This window comes from Lithobates pipiens, unplaced genomic scaffold (genome assembly GCF_037356315.1).
Source record: "Lithobates pipiens isolate NorthernLeopardFrog02 unplaced genomic scaffold, aLitPip1_a1.2 Scaffold_3, whole genome shotgun sequence".
In the NCBI taxonomy this organism is placed as follows: domain Eukaryota; kingdom Metazoa; phylum Chordata; class Amphibia; order Anura; family Ranidae; genus Lithobates; species Lithobates pipiens.
The window spans coordinates 82490897-82505272 of record NW_027507790.1 but is presented as its reverse complement, the minus strand read 5'-3'; the positions used below and the strand labels follow the sequence as shown (position 1 = coordinate 82505272).

Below are 14376 nucleotides of genomic sequence, written 5' to 3'. Positions count from 1 at the left end.
TTGTCAATGGCTTAATTGTGAATTTTTCATATAGCCTGCCACTTATGACCTCAATTTAGGGATTATGTTCTTGTCAACAGCAGGGGGGGGGGGGTGAATACTTATGCACATTGACGTTTTCCATTATTTTGTCCCATTTGTTGCTTGCTTAACAAAAAAAAAAAAAAAACCCACACACCACATCTTCAAAGTTGTGGGCTGTAAATTAAATGACGCAAATCCTTAAAGTGGAGGTCCACCCTAAAATGGACCTCCGCTCATCGGAATCCCCCTCCCCCCCTCCGGCGCCACAATTGGCACCTTTCAGGGGGGAGGGGGTGCAGTTACCTGGATAATCCAGGTAACTGCACCCACTTCCGGGATAGCTGTCTGCGGAAAGGGGCGTAGATTACGCCCCTTTCCGCAACTGCCCGCCCCTTTGCGCAAGTGCCCCGCTGCCTGCTGGGAAACACACAGTTCCCAGAGGCAGCGGGGACTGTCCGGATTGCGCCGCGCGGCTCGCGCATGCGCAGTAGGGAACCGGGAAATGAAGCCGAAAGGCTCCATTTCCTGATTCCCATACCCAAGATGGCGGCGGCAGGACCCGACAGACGACCTAGCGATCGGCTTCGGGTGCCGACATCGCGGGCGTGCTGGACAGGTAAGTGTCACTATTTTAAAAGTCAGCAGCTGCAGTATTTGTAGCTGCTGGCTTTAAAATAAATAAATAAATAAATAAAAACGCGGAGTCCCGGTGGACTCCCGCTTTAAACAATCCGGGTTAATTCCAGGTTGTGAGGCAACAAAAACACAAAAAAAATGCCAAGTGGGGTGAATACTTTTGCAAGGCACTGTATAACAATTTAAATAGTCTATTAACAGTTTACAAGGGAAGATGCACATACTGGTGTGACAAATCAGCACATACAGAACCACACTGCATATAGCAAACAAATATTGGGTCAATTTTATAATCATATCTAATAACCCAGGGTGACATATTGCCAGCACACTGGCATATCACATGGCAAATTTTATCACCAAGTACAATGAAAGGGTTAATGCACTGCTTTAGCACAAACACATGATTTACAGCTAGCAGTGGGACTGCAAATATTCGGTGTGACCACATTGGGCAAGTCCTGGCATGAGGGTGATAATGACTCTAAGGTGTTAAATCTCCAATTTCGGCAGGGCATCAAATCTCATTATCACTTTCTATTGACGTCTTTTGTTCAGTCTCAGTATTTAAGATGGACTGATCTAGATGATGCCATGAAATTAACCTTTGTCACAATACAGGGACCACTCAGCTTATGCAGGTTTTCAGCTGTTGTCTTAGGCCTGTAACCTGTCCTAATTCCATAGAACAAAACAGCAGGGTTCATAGTCACACCTTATGAACAAAACCTGCACAGCCGCTTTATGGAAGCCATCAGTCGTTTCACTTCCACCATGAGATATGCCAGAATAGCTGCACTGGAAAAATTTGTTTGTTTACTTAGCCATGTTCATCAAAAGTATAGGCTTTATTCAAAAAAAGACAAATACACACAGTATTTTCAAATCTATGCATTACATTTACTTTTTATTTCCAAACAAATCAAAGCTTCAATTCACCAGACATTACCATATGCTTTAGATTAAAACCCAATTGAACTTTCAGTGTAAATCTGCTAAATACATTCCAGGTGCATGAAAACAAGTGTACAAGGTCTTACAGTGCATATTCTTTACAAAGCAGCCACAGCCCGAGTAAAAAGCCTTTCCTTTGCCAGCAGCTGGAGAGTGGGACCCTTGCTTTCTGTGAGAAAGCAGTGGTCTTCCTGAAGAGGTCTGTCATGCCCACTGCCTGGAGTTCTCCAATAAGCAGAGATCATGAACTATGCTCCGTGCAGAGCCTTCCATCTGAAAGCAGGTGGTGTGTTGGATCTCTACAGAAATACCATTGCTTTCCCACAGAGGTTCAAAGATCCTACTCTGCAGCTGCTGACAGCTAACAAGCTGAAAATGAGCTGTAAAACATTGAGCACCTTTTGTTGTGATGCACCTATAATCTATTTATAGGATTTAAATAGAAAGGGATTGTAACTTTTTTTTTTAAAGAACAAATGTCTTACTTACCTACTCTGTACAATAGTTTTGCACAGAGCAGCCCCAATCCTCCTCTTTTGGGGTCCCCCGCTGGCGCTTCTTAATGCATAGAAAACGAAGGTAGCCACCACATTTAAAAGGAGAAGTACAGCTGAAGCTCATTTGGCTGTGGATCACTGGAGTGCACTTCATTCTGCATTACTGTAATTACTGAAGCCTATTGTCGACTAACGTCACAGAGCCAGTCCAGGCGGGGATCCTCCAACATGCCTGGACCGGCACCTGGCTCAGCCTCTTAGCGAGCCACCGAGAGCCTGAGCTGGCTGCTCCCGCCCAGCCCAGAGCTCCAGCGAATGCTGAAGGGGAAGAGCAGAGAGCTCTGACTGACAGTCACCAGCTCTCTGCTCAGGGAGCTCTGAGAACTGAGTGATCAGCAGCGTTTGATCACTTGGTTCTCAGCCTTAAAGTGGTTGTAAACCCTTACAAACCACTTTGACCTACAGGTAAGCCTAGATTAAGGCTTACCTGTAGGTCCAAGAAATATCTCCCAAACCTATACGGTTTAGGAGATATTTGCCCGAAGACGGGCACCGCTGTCTATGGCGCATGCGCCGTAGACAGCGGTGCGCAGGCGCACTGAGCGTGGCATTCTCGATAACGAAGGTGCCGCACGTCCCGGCTCCCGCGCGCATGTCGCGGCTTCGCCGAATGACAGCGGCGGAGCTGCGATACCCACCGAGAAGATGGATGCGCCGGACTACAGGGGACAGCAGTGACTTCGCTGGCTCCTGTGTCACTTAAGTGACACATAATGGACTACTATGTGATGCATAGTAGTCCATTATGCTTTGCCTTTGCAGGGAATGAAAGAGGAAGTAAACTCATCAGGGTTTACTTCCTCTTTAAGCCTCGTACACACGATCAGATTTTTGGCAGGGAATTGTGTGATGACAGACTGTTTGACATAAAATCCGACCATTAGTACACTCCCTCAGACAATTGTTGGATGGCAGGCTAGTAAATTTTCAGCGGACAATGGTCTGTTGTCAGATTTTCGTATTGTGTGTACACAAGTCCGTCACACAAAAGTCCAAAGTACAAACAAGTGTGCTCAGAATCAATGCTCACCAAACACGAAATTAGCAGAATGTGCCCAAAGGGTGGCACTCAAGAGCTGAAATTCCTGGTGGTACATAACTATGCTCGTGTTTGTTGGCCAGCAACTGTGTACTGTTTGTATGCAAGACAAGTTCCTGGCACACACTCTTTGCACAAAAGTGTGACGCTTTCTTGACCAACAATCCGATTGTGTGTACGAGGCTTTACAGCCGGTGGAGGACAGATGAAACATCAGACTGATGCTGTATCCACTTGGGCAAGTATGACTGTAAAAAAAAAAAAAAAAAAAAAAAAAAAAAACCACAAACACCACACACACAACATACTTCTTTTTAAGTATTGGTAAGCTGCAACATATTACATTTGTTTTTTTTGGGTTTAATACCACTTTAAATTACAGCAACTGATTCACATGCAGTGAATCTCTGCTGAACATCCCATTGAAAGCAGAAATTAAGCCAGCCACTCCGTTATTACTCTTTATTGGCTACATACCATAAAACAGTATAAATGCGAACGCATTTCGGATATTACATGAACATCCCACTCACTGCTTTAAAAATGTACTTCAAGATGCTTCAACTTTTGTCCGTTCATCATAAAAGATGCAGTCCATATACAGTATATAGCATGCCAAAGGCAGGACTGCTAATAATGCTTACATGTACACTCAGTTATATAGCAGTTCTGGGCAGACTGAGACATGTTGGCCCTAAAGAGAAGGACATTATAAAAACCCCAAAACATATTGGCACATTAAATGGATATCCGAAAGCAAAGAAAAAAAAAAAAAAAAAAAGAACACTCAAACAAAACAAAAAGATAAATAAAATTTGAGAACCCCGTCTTCAGATCTTTTGCATTTTGCATGGCCACACTACAATGTACTCAACGTGAATTTCATGGAATGCTTCAACCCCAATGTTATAAATAGGTCAAAGATGTTACCTCAAAAGCAGCAGAGATAATCTTGGCCTTTTTACTGAGCACTGAACCCACAGCATTAAAGTTTTTGTCTCTGATCTCAGCATAGAGCTCCTCTGCAGAGTTTAGAAGTAGTTTCTTGGGCTCAGTAGGTAAATCCTTCCCACCTTCACCTTGTTTTTTGGCAGCAAATTTCTCTGGAGGCAATTTCACATGGCCTGTGTAAGCAGATATACATTTCATTAGGATTGTGCATTGTCAACATTTAAAGTCTCATAAGGACATTTTTACACTGTTCACTCCATGGGAACTTTGATCACTACATAAAAACTTGGCAATATACTGGCAAATGTAGGCAACTACAATAATTGCTAAGATACTGACAAATCCTAATGACTACAATATCCATTTGTTCTTTTTATGACAGTCTTTGCATGTTCAGAGAGAGTGTTTCCCCAAAGATAAAGTTACTATCAAAGACTGGTAGAGTTTCCTTCACACATGATTTGGCATTGAAAGTAAACACAACTTCACCTTACCAATCGTATTTCACGCTGCAAAGTGGGCTTACACCTTGTGATGCATTTGAGTCACATGTGCTTTAAAACCCACACCGCAAACAAAGTAAAATCGCAGCCCTTACACAAGGTAGTCCATCCTTCAGGATCTTGTAAGAGAACACTCCCTCATATTTTCCTTCTCTTCCCACTATACCGGAGTCATGGTAATACAAAGTAAAAAAACAAACAAACAGTCTCCCTAAGACAACAGAAGACTTTGGGGGATCATTTACTAAAACTGGGGAGCACAAAATCTGGTGTAGCTCTGCATAGAAACCAATCGGCTTCAAGGTTTTGTTGGCAAAGATTAAATTGAACAAGCTGAAGTTTGAAGTCGATTGGCTTCCATGCATAGCTGCACCAGATCATGAGTGCTCCAGTTTTAGTAAATCTCCCGCATTGTGAAGAAAAGAGTCACCGCTTTTACTGTCACTAATCCGGTATTAGGATATAGGAACATACCCAGCTGGTTTCCCTTTGCATATCTAATCACAGTTACTACTTCCTATGGATGTTCTCCCCCCACCCCCATTTATATATGCTGAGGATTTGTTTAGCAGCAGTTCTCTGAACACAGGCTCAACTGTCATTTTACATGCCCTGAGGCTGTGTGCAGAACAGCAGATCAAATCCCAGACTGAGCACTATTTGACTGGAGGATCAGTTTTCCTGCACACAGCCTCAGTGGTAATAACACATGAGGTATACAAGCTATCCATACTAAAGTCTCTTTTTCAAGTTCTCAGAGTAGGAATGACACTTACTATTATGGATTCCATACACTTCATCAATAAGCCCTTCGTAAGTTAGCTGTGTTGCCAGAGGCGTCAATAAGTCCACATTGCGATCAAGCAACAATAGGGTGTCAAACACCGGAGTTATCTGGTTGTGACTCCCTCCCAGTTCTCGCTTCATTCTGATCATCATGTTTGCAACATGCTGCAAGAAGACCACTTAGTATTAAAATCTTGCTGGTGAATGAAAACCTCTCTCAACCTCCAGACTGGAAACCAGGGTGTCCCATAGGAACACTATAACAAGACATATTTTGCAGTTTGCTAGCTTATGTGATGGCTGCATTCGGTTTAATTTTTCAGGCTTAGAAAAAAAATTTACATGTTAATCTTGCCAGAAATGTATGGTCCTTATCACTCTCAGAGAGGTAATCTTTCTTTTATAAACTACTTCTCCCACCAACCCCCTGGAGAAGTTGGAAATTCAGCCTGGGCAACCATGGATCCCCTCCACAGGCTGTGGGCAATAGGTGGAGTGAGCAAAGCCAGGGACAGAAAAGTGTGTTAGTTGCAGGTTTATCAGAAAAAAAAAAAAAAAAAAGCCTGAAAAAAAAAAAAAAAATGCAGGTACTTATCCAGAGAATGGCAATATACATTTTGTTTATATATATGGTTTTAATAATCCTGTCTAGGTCTGTACTCATTTAATCTAACTCTGCTCAGATGCTGTTTTGCTGAAAGAATGGAAAAAAAGGATAGCAAAAATGCTGCAGCTGTCCAGAGAGAACAGTAATGCTAAAAAACAAGCACAACATGGAAAACAAAATAAAATCAGCAGATTTCTAAAAGATTAAAAACGTGCATGTCCTATTCTAAACTAGGCACGCGGGAAAGACTGTTACCAATATAAAAAATAAAAATAAAAAGTAATTCTTTGGGTTCTCCTCCCACAGTCTATACCCCAATTAAATGCTGTCTGTGTAAATAAACCCTACCAGTGTGAACATCCAGCTAAGACTTACCCTGGCACACTCTCCTTTCCCACAGATTTGCGGAATTGTTCCATATAATGCCTGCAGAGTGGTGAGCCCTTTAGCTGCATGATAAAGAGTGGTCTGGTCATTCTCCAAGCAACATTCCTGGTAAAATGAGTGAAAGAACACACCAATACTATTAGCGAGAGCTCAGACAGCAGTGATCCAATTTAATCCCTACATTAGTATATCTTTGGCGCTTGAATTCTTTTTTTCTTTTCATCATTTACCCGCTGCTCTTAATAAGACTTTTTTTTGACCAAAGCTGTTCGTATACAAAATAATAAAACTAAGAAATTTATTCCAAAATATCATAAAACGTACAACACTATGACATGGCCCTGTATCATATTGCCAGAGAATCCTTAGTTCTAAGCACTGAAAACACATGCAACTCAACTCTCAGCCTAAACCTAAAAGAATACCCACACATTTATACTATGCAAAAAGTGTCAAAATAAAAAAAATTAAAATTAAAATAAAACCAAAACAAACAGACATACTCACCTCCCGGCTGCAGCAGTCCACCGTCGGCTGTAACATTGACAGCTGAGCGATCAAGACTTCTCATTGCTCAGTTCTTGGTCTACATTGAGCAGAGAGTGGTGACTATCAGTCACCAGCTCTCTACTCTGCCCTCCTGGAGCACCGAGCTGTGCAGGGGGCAGAAGAGGCTGCACGCCAATAGCCTGAGCCAGCTGCTGGTCAGGCATCTGGATTTGTTCCGGATATTGTTGGGGTCCTTCCTGAGCCTGAACTGGCTCTGCAATGTTAGCCGATGGCGAGTCCCAGAAGTTACTCATGTATTTAGATTCATGAATGTCCATAGGAGCTGCTGCATAGCACACTGAAGCCTCAGTGTGTGTGTCACATAAGGCAGCTGAAGAATGAAGCCTCCAGCAAGGATTCCTGCTGGAGTTTTACCCAAAGCACACACACAGACAATCATGTGGATGGAAAACAGGGGAAAGGGAGCAGATGCCATTCATCCTACCCCTCAGGCTGATGAGAAGAGTCGTGTGGGACAGTTTCCAGGAGGAGGGGACATGAAAAGCTTCCTCCCTGGGAAATAGAGAAGCATGCACACTGACAGTGGCAACGCAATAACCAGAGGAGCAGCTGCTACTGCGTTGCCACCGACAATAGGGAAGTCCATGGAAACAGCAGGTTCAACCAGTTATTTACAAACAATGGCAAGTTACATTTGTTAAAGAGGAAGTAAACCCTGATGAGTTTACTTCCCCTTTCATTCCCTGCAAAGGCAAAGCATAATGGACTAATATGCATCACATAGTAGTCCATTATGTGTCACTTACCTGACACAGGAGCCAGCGAAGTCACCGCTGTCCCCTGTAGTCCGGCGCATCCATCTTCTTGGTGGGGTCTCACAGCTCCGCCACTGTCATTCGGCGAAGCCGCGATTAAGTCACTCCTGCGCATGCGCACGGGAGCCGACACGCGCGGCAGCTCCGTCGTTGAGAATGCCGCGCTCAGTGCGCCGCTGTCTGTGGCGCGTGCACCGTAGACAGCGGTGCCTGTCTTCGGGCAAATATCTCCTAAACCGTATAGGTTAAGGAGATATTTCTTGGACCTACAGGTAAGCCTTAATCTAGGCTTAGCTGTAGGTCAAAGTGTGTTGTAAGGGTTTACAACCACTTTAAAGCTTCTGCATTAAGGGTTAGAAAACAACATTAAAGAAATGTACACTGAAAAATATCTGGGTTTAAGGACACGTTTACTCTTATCCTAGCTTGTTTTAGCTAGACTTCAGCTGCCCATACCTGGATCCCTCCATGTTCTCCCCCTTTCCCAGCCAGGACATTGTTTTTGCGACACTGGCACCCGCTGTTATCAGAATACACTAATCGTTGCGTCACCTGATTGGCTTCAGTTGCTGAAAATTTCAACTTGTTCCGACGGACCAAGTTTTCCAGCTGGGCTATAAAATTTTCCGACAACATGATTTGATCGGACTTTGTCCGATTGTGTGTAGAGAATTCCGATCGGACAAAGCGCCACGCATGCCAAGATCAAATTCCTAGACCAAAGCTATTGGCTACTAGCCTGAACGTAGTCCCGTCCTAACGAAATAACGTCATCACGTTAAGTACGATCGGATTTTCTGACAACTTTGTCCGACTGTGTGTATGCAACAGTTTCGGACAAAATCCGACGGATTTGGTTGTCGGAATGTCCGTCCGTGTGTACAAGGGCTAACACAATATAATATGCCTTCCAAGTGCACAAGGTCAACTTAAAATTAGGGCTCTCATCCTAACAAAAAAAAAAAAAAAAAAAAAAAAAAAAAAAACACACAATAGGACACATCTAAACAAGGATGCAATTCAGTAATTTATAAATATAACCGGGCTCATATATTCTTTATACTCTAAGCTCCTAATGCAACAGCAGACAGCCAAAGTCGTGGCAATATTTTAACCAACATAATCTGGCAGCACCATTCAGAGCATGTACCCACAAAGAAGACCTCATATACAGATTCAGTTTGTTGCTCATAGTACATTGTGCACAGAATAGAAAATCCAAAACAGAACAATGTGTCATACAGGTGTTTAAAGTCATAGGGACTCCTTGTGTATGGCAACTGTGTTTGATTGCACGTGGAGATTAAGTTAAAAAATTAAAGCGTTTTTACATTATACACTTTGTTATACTTTATGCTTATAAATTGTTCATATAGTACATACTAGTTGTTTAACAAACAGGTAATCACCTTGAAAGCATTCTCTGATTCCATAGACAACAGATCTCCATCAAAAGGAATCAAGTTTAGACGATATTCTTCCCGATGGAAAAAAGATCCAAGAACCCCAAGATCCTTTAGCCGCTGTTCACACAGCAAGCTACGACGAGGCACAAACAAGATGTGAAAGTCCCGTTGTGGAAAGCGACCTTTTTCTTCTCTATGGAAGAGAATTGGCGGAAGGTAAATTTTACCCATATACAAAGCAAAAATAGTTCCTTATTTTTTTTTATATTAAAATGACAGAGATGCTTTATAAAATAAATTCTAATTAACCCCTCACTGTGTAGATGACACTCTCTAATACCTTGTACTTACATTCCACGCTCATATCCATCGAGTCAATTGTTTCTGTGCTCCTTACAAAGATTACGTGTAAAAAAAAAAAAAAAAATGGAGGATTTCACCCTCCCTCGCCTAACAGCATTCAGGTCTGGCAACCGGCCACTCAGGCACCAAGCACTGCCCATATGCCAAATACCTGGAAGTGCTGGGACTTTTAACCAGAACTGCAGTGCTCGCACACAGGAGTGGGGAAGTTTAAGCAGATGACAAGTCAAAATGTAATTTAGAAGGAGCAGGTAAAGGTAAAACCTCTAGTCATTTTTTTTTTGCTTAGTGTCTGATTTAGGAGATTTTTCTTTATTTTCTTCATCAGAAACACAACGGGGAGTAACAGGAAATCTCTGCAAAGTAAGATGAATCTTTTTTTGTCAACTGTCACTGCAACAAGTATCCCCATTGGAAGATTTAATCTCCACTTCTCCTGCAGTGACAACGCCAAAAGTAAGTGAGTTCCAACATTTTGATAATCTTTTAGACAATGGTTGCCATGACAAACCGAGAGGGTGAATCTCCCCAGCTAGGAAAAAAAAAAAAAATCAAGAAAAAAAAATAAAAAATCTGTGGCTTTACATACATGGGGAAAAAAAAAATTATAGAAAGAGATAAAATCTGGAACCAGTGGTTGGAGCACCCGAAACGATTAGGCCGCGTACACACGCGGGGACTGTTCGCTCAACTTTGTCCGTCAAACAGTTTCAGCGGACAGTCCGCTCAAAATTAGCATGGACGGACTTGCCCACACACGACGAACGAACAGTCCGCTGAAACCGCGCGCGATGATGTGAACGGCACGTACGACGGGACGAAAAATACGACGTCCTATACACTGCAATGCAAACTTCGGCGTGTAAATCCTTTCTGAGCATGCGTGGAACTTAGTTTGACGAACAAGCCTACACACGAGGGGACTGTTCGCTGAAACAGAGTTTCAGCGGACAGTTTTTCGTAATTTCCGAAAAACTTTGTTCAGCAGACTGTCCGCTGAAAGCCCACACACGAGCGGACTGTCCGCCGAAACACTGTTCAGCGGACAAAGTTGAGCGAACAGTCCCCGCGTGTGTACGCGGCCTTACAGAACCATCAGTGTGACCGTCCTCCTAAGGTAATTTTACTGGTGTCCCAAGCACACTTTTGGTATTGCCTCTGAAGTTTCTCTTAACTGCATCGTTCTTTAAGTGACAGTGACCCTTATTTATGTACCCGATTTTCAGTCTGTATCGTTGTGGAAGCTTGGAGATCTGTCATTATCCTTCCTGTCCTATGATGTTGAATACATTAAGGTCTCCTAATCATATTTTACCATAGGGCCTTTATGCACCCCCCAAATGGCAGTTGAAGCACCCTGCTTTGTCTGTAATTGCTGACTGTATTTATGGTATTGATTGTAATTTTTAACTTGATTGTTTTTTTTCTCCGGCAGTGGTTTCCCCCTGATGCAACTTGAATATTCAATAAATATAAAATGTATTAAAAAAATTTTTTTAGCAAGAGGGTGATCGTACAGCATCTAAATGTGTCTAAGCCAGTTAGATGTGTTACAGCGAACCCAATTACCAGTGTTAGGCAGGCCATACACGGAGTGAATTTCTTTTCTGCAACCACGGGCAGTGTTGACAGGGGAATCCCTCCCACTGAGCCATTGTATTCTCCCGAGGGGGGGGGGGGGGGGGGGGAAGCAGTCTTCCCTGGGTGAAGACCGTGATTATTGCTAGCGGCTATACCCGCTGCTAGTAGGGGTGCAACGGATCAAAAAATAAATAAATAAATAAATAAAAAAAAAAAAACTAAAAAAAAAAAAAAAAAAAAAAAAAAAAAAAACTCACGGATCGGATCATTTTTTCGGATCAGCAAATAATTGAATTTGCAAAAACCTGTGAAAATTCCACCACCATATAGTCCCCACTGTAATATTGGCAGAGTATGGCTGGGTATGGCAGAGTATGGAGGGATGACTGACTGCAATTGTCACAGAGCAGCGCTGTGGGCACTACAGATCCAGCCCACAGCGCTGCTGGCATCCGATCTCTCCCCTCCAGATCGGTACACGTTTACAAGTGATCGCTCATTGTAAATGGCCTGGGTGTACAAAGATGGCCAACGCTCCGGAGCTAGGCCGAAGCCCTTCCTAAGGCCAAGGCCGCAGATCGCGGTGTGTGCCGATCCGAACAGGGTGACCCGTTCGGATCACAGATCGGTGATGATCCGTTGCACCCCTAGCTGCTAGTGATAATTGTATGTAAAATCCGGCAGGCTGGTTGTACCCAAGTTGATCTATTGATCAGCTTGGGTACAATCAGCCTGTCCATATATGGTCCGAAGCTGACTTAATGACAGCAAATTGATAACTTAGCAAACTAACCTCCGAATGTTCTCAGCGATAATGTCCATGAGTTCAAGTCTAGGCCTGACAAAAAATATGATGTTTTTAACATCAGATTGTGGCAAAGGCCCCAACTTAAGTGTAAACATTTTTTCAACTTCATGTTCCTGAAAATGGAAAAATAAAATGGATTAATCAAAAATGTGTGATTCATAAGAAAAACTACAAAATAATAAAAGTGAAAAATACCTTTAAAAGTGAATACTGTGCAATTAATCCAAAAGGTCCTGTCAGATATTCATCCCACACAATAGCCTGCAAAAAAAATTAAAAATCATCAATTCAATGTTGTGAGGTTGCTCCAAAGGAGAGGGGTGTCATTGGGTGTTAAAAATCTAATTGGTTAAAAAAAATATATATATTACACAGAGCAGGTGTACCTTCAGGGGTTTACATAGCACTCGATGAGAACTCCAGTAGTACAGATGTGGCCAAAAGTAATGGTATCCCCTCCCTCCATTGATCATGAAATAAACTGGAATTTAAGAACATAAAACCCACCTTTCCTTAATTCATAGTCCAAAAGAGAAAAGACACTCATGAGGCTGGCAGTTACAAGCATGACTCCCTCAGGCAGTGGCATGATGAGCTTTGTAGTTATGCAACAGCTGGAGGCCTGCAAGTTTGACACCCCTGACCTAGGCGATTCCACTGTCAGTTTGGCAACACGCCTCCCTGCCCGCAGCTTTCTAGGACACATCAAGAGACTGTAGGAGCAGTCACAAAGTGCAGTGGGCACACGCACAATAAGAATCCGGCTGTGTATCTGCAAGCTGTCACAGCCGGCTTCCCACACTAAACAGAAAAGCACCAGGGACCCGAAGACTGGTGAAGAACCAGCCCTAGCGAGGATGGCGCTGGATCCTTGGAAAAGGAAGTGTCATTTTTTTTAAGTCAGCAGCCACAGTATTTGTACTTGCTAACTTTTATTTATTTTCAAATTCTTTGGTTCTTTAATGCCCGAAATTCAAAAATAATTACCTCTGGTTTATAGATAATGAAACTGGAGGTAATGAAGAAGATCTACTCTGTTGATTTACAGAGACAGGCAAAGTACAGTGTGTAGCAGGGTGGCATGTCTGTCTCCCCCGTCATTGGTTGTCAACGAAGCTGTTGGGTTCACCGTCGACAGCCTCCTAGCAACCAATGACACTGGGGTGAGCTTCATGGGGAAACTGAGAGCCTAGCTCCTCATCCGCTCTCATCTTGTGATTGACAGCAGAGTCTATGGTCAGTAGCAGGCTGCCTGTTGACTAAGGGGTCCTCCCGCTGCCTGATCAATCACAAGGAGGAGGGGGGGGGGGCTGGTGGGAAACTAGCTTCTCTGAATCCACATCAAGCTCCGCCCACCCAGCTATAAATCTTCCTGCTGCACTGTCTATGTGACAGCTGGGAGTCATCCATCCCAGAAGACTGAGAACAACTAGTGGCCAAATGGGTTTCACCATCACATAGAATGTATTTGAACACCCACTGAGTGACAGTAAAAAATAGTCAGACTCAAAGCTGGCACTTCATATTATATCCAAAACTAAGAAAAGAAAGAACAGTTTTTGGTAATATGTCATTCTATTAGTATATATAGTCAATCTATAGGCAGAGTAGTGGGTGTCCATAGATCAATGTATGCAAGATACATACTAGCTGGAACAGAACAGGCCTTAGTATGGAGACAGGGTGACACCGGAAGCACACACAGTAGACTTGTGTCTCATCACTAAAGACAAATCCCCCCTCCCTCACCTTACTGCCCGCACACTTATCCAGGAACTCCCGCAGCTCAATCCGCATCGCCTCCCGCAGAACGTTCATGTTCACCCGCCCACAGGACAGATGAGTCGCCATGTTGAAGTTCTTTCTAACAGGACGATTCATGTGACTGGTCATGTGACGGGAAGTTGCGGGGTGCAGACAGCCAATGAGAGACTCACTTCCTCCTGGAGGCTTCGCCTGAGAGTAGTAATATGGCCGAAACGGCGTCACGTGGTCATGTACACATGCGCTATGTTTTACAAGCGATTTTGTACACTAGTGATGAGAGGGGACAAAAGAGACACTGGCTGTGAATTGGAGACAGCCCTGGATTTATGAGGAGGCAAAATGACCCCCTGACAGAAGATACCCCCCCTCTATACAAAAATTGTATAAAATATATAAAAAATAAATAACATACAATATATAATTTAAAAAAAAAGTATTTTCTTTTATGAAATGTATCTTTGCATACCGCCCAACATTTTGAGATGGGAATGAGGGACACCTATCGGCAAAAGTATGCAGACATAGGACACACCCCTTGCCACGCCCTCTTAAAGGAGAATTGTACAAAAAAACAAGGTTGGTTAAACCCACAAGTGCTTTTTTTACCACTACTATTCCTTTATACTGCCTTTTGGGATTTACAAATGCAGCAATTTAGAAATTAGATGTAAGGTATAGTGCT

At 43.0% G+C, this 14376-nt stretch overlaps 1 protein-coding gene across 1 annotated transcript in view; it reads right to left on the bottom strand.

Annotated features, from left to right (window-relative positions):
* VPS33A (VPS33A core subunit of CORVET and HOPS complexes) overlaps positions 1 to 13820 on the bottom strand; it is a 33369-nt gene extending 19549 nt beyond the window's left edge. Inside the window, exons 1-7 of the mRNA XM_077461952.1 lie at positions 13677 to 13820; positions 12123 to 12188; positions 11913 to 12040; positions 9179 to 9368; positions 6433 to 6549; positions 5441 to 5615; positions 4141 to 4334 (exon numbers count right to left, since the gene is read on the bottom strand). Coding sequence (XP_077318078.1) covers positions 4141 to 4334; positions 5441 to 5615; positions 6433 to 6549; positions 9179 to 9368; positions 11913 to 12040; positions 12123 to 12188; positions 13677 to 13820 — 1014 coding nt within the window. The remainder of the gene's footprint in view (positions 1 to 4140; positions 4335 to 5440; positions 5616 to 6432; positions 6550 to 9178; positions 9369 to 11912; positions 12041 to 12122; positions 12189 to 13676) is intronic.
* Positions 13821 to 14376: the final 556 nt, after the last annotated feature.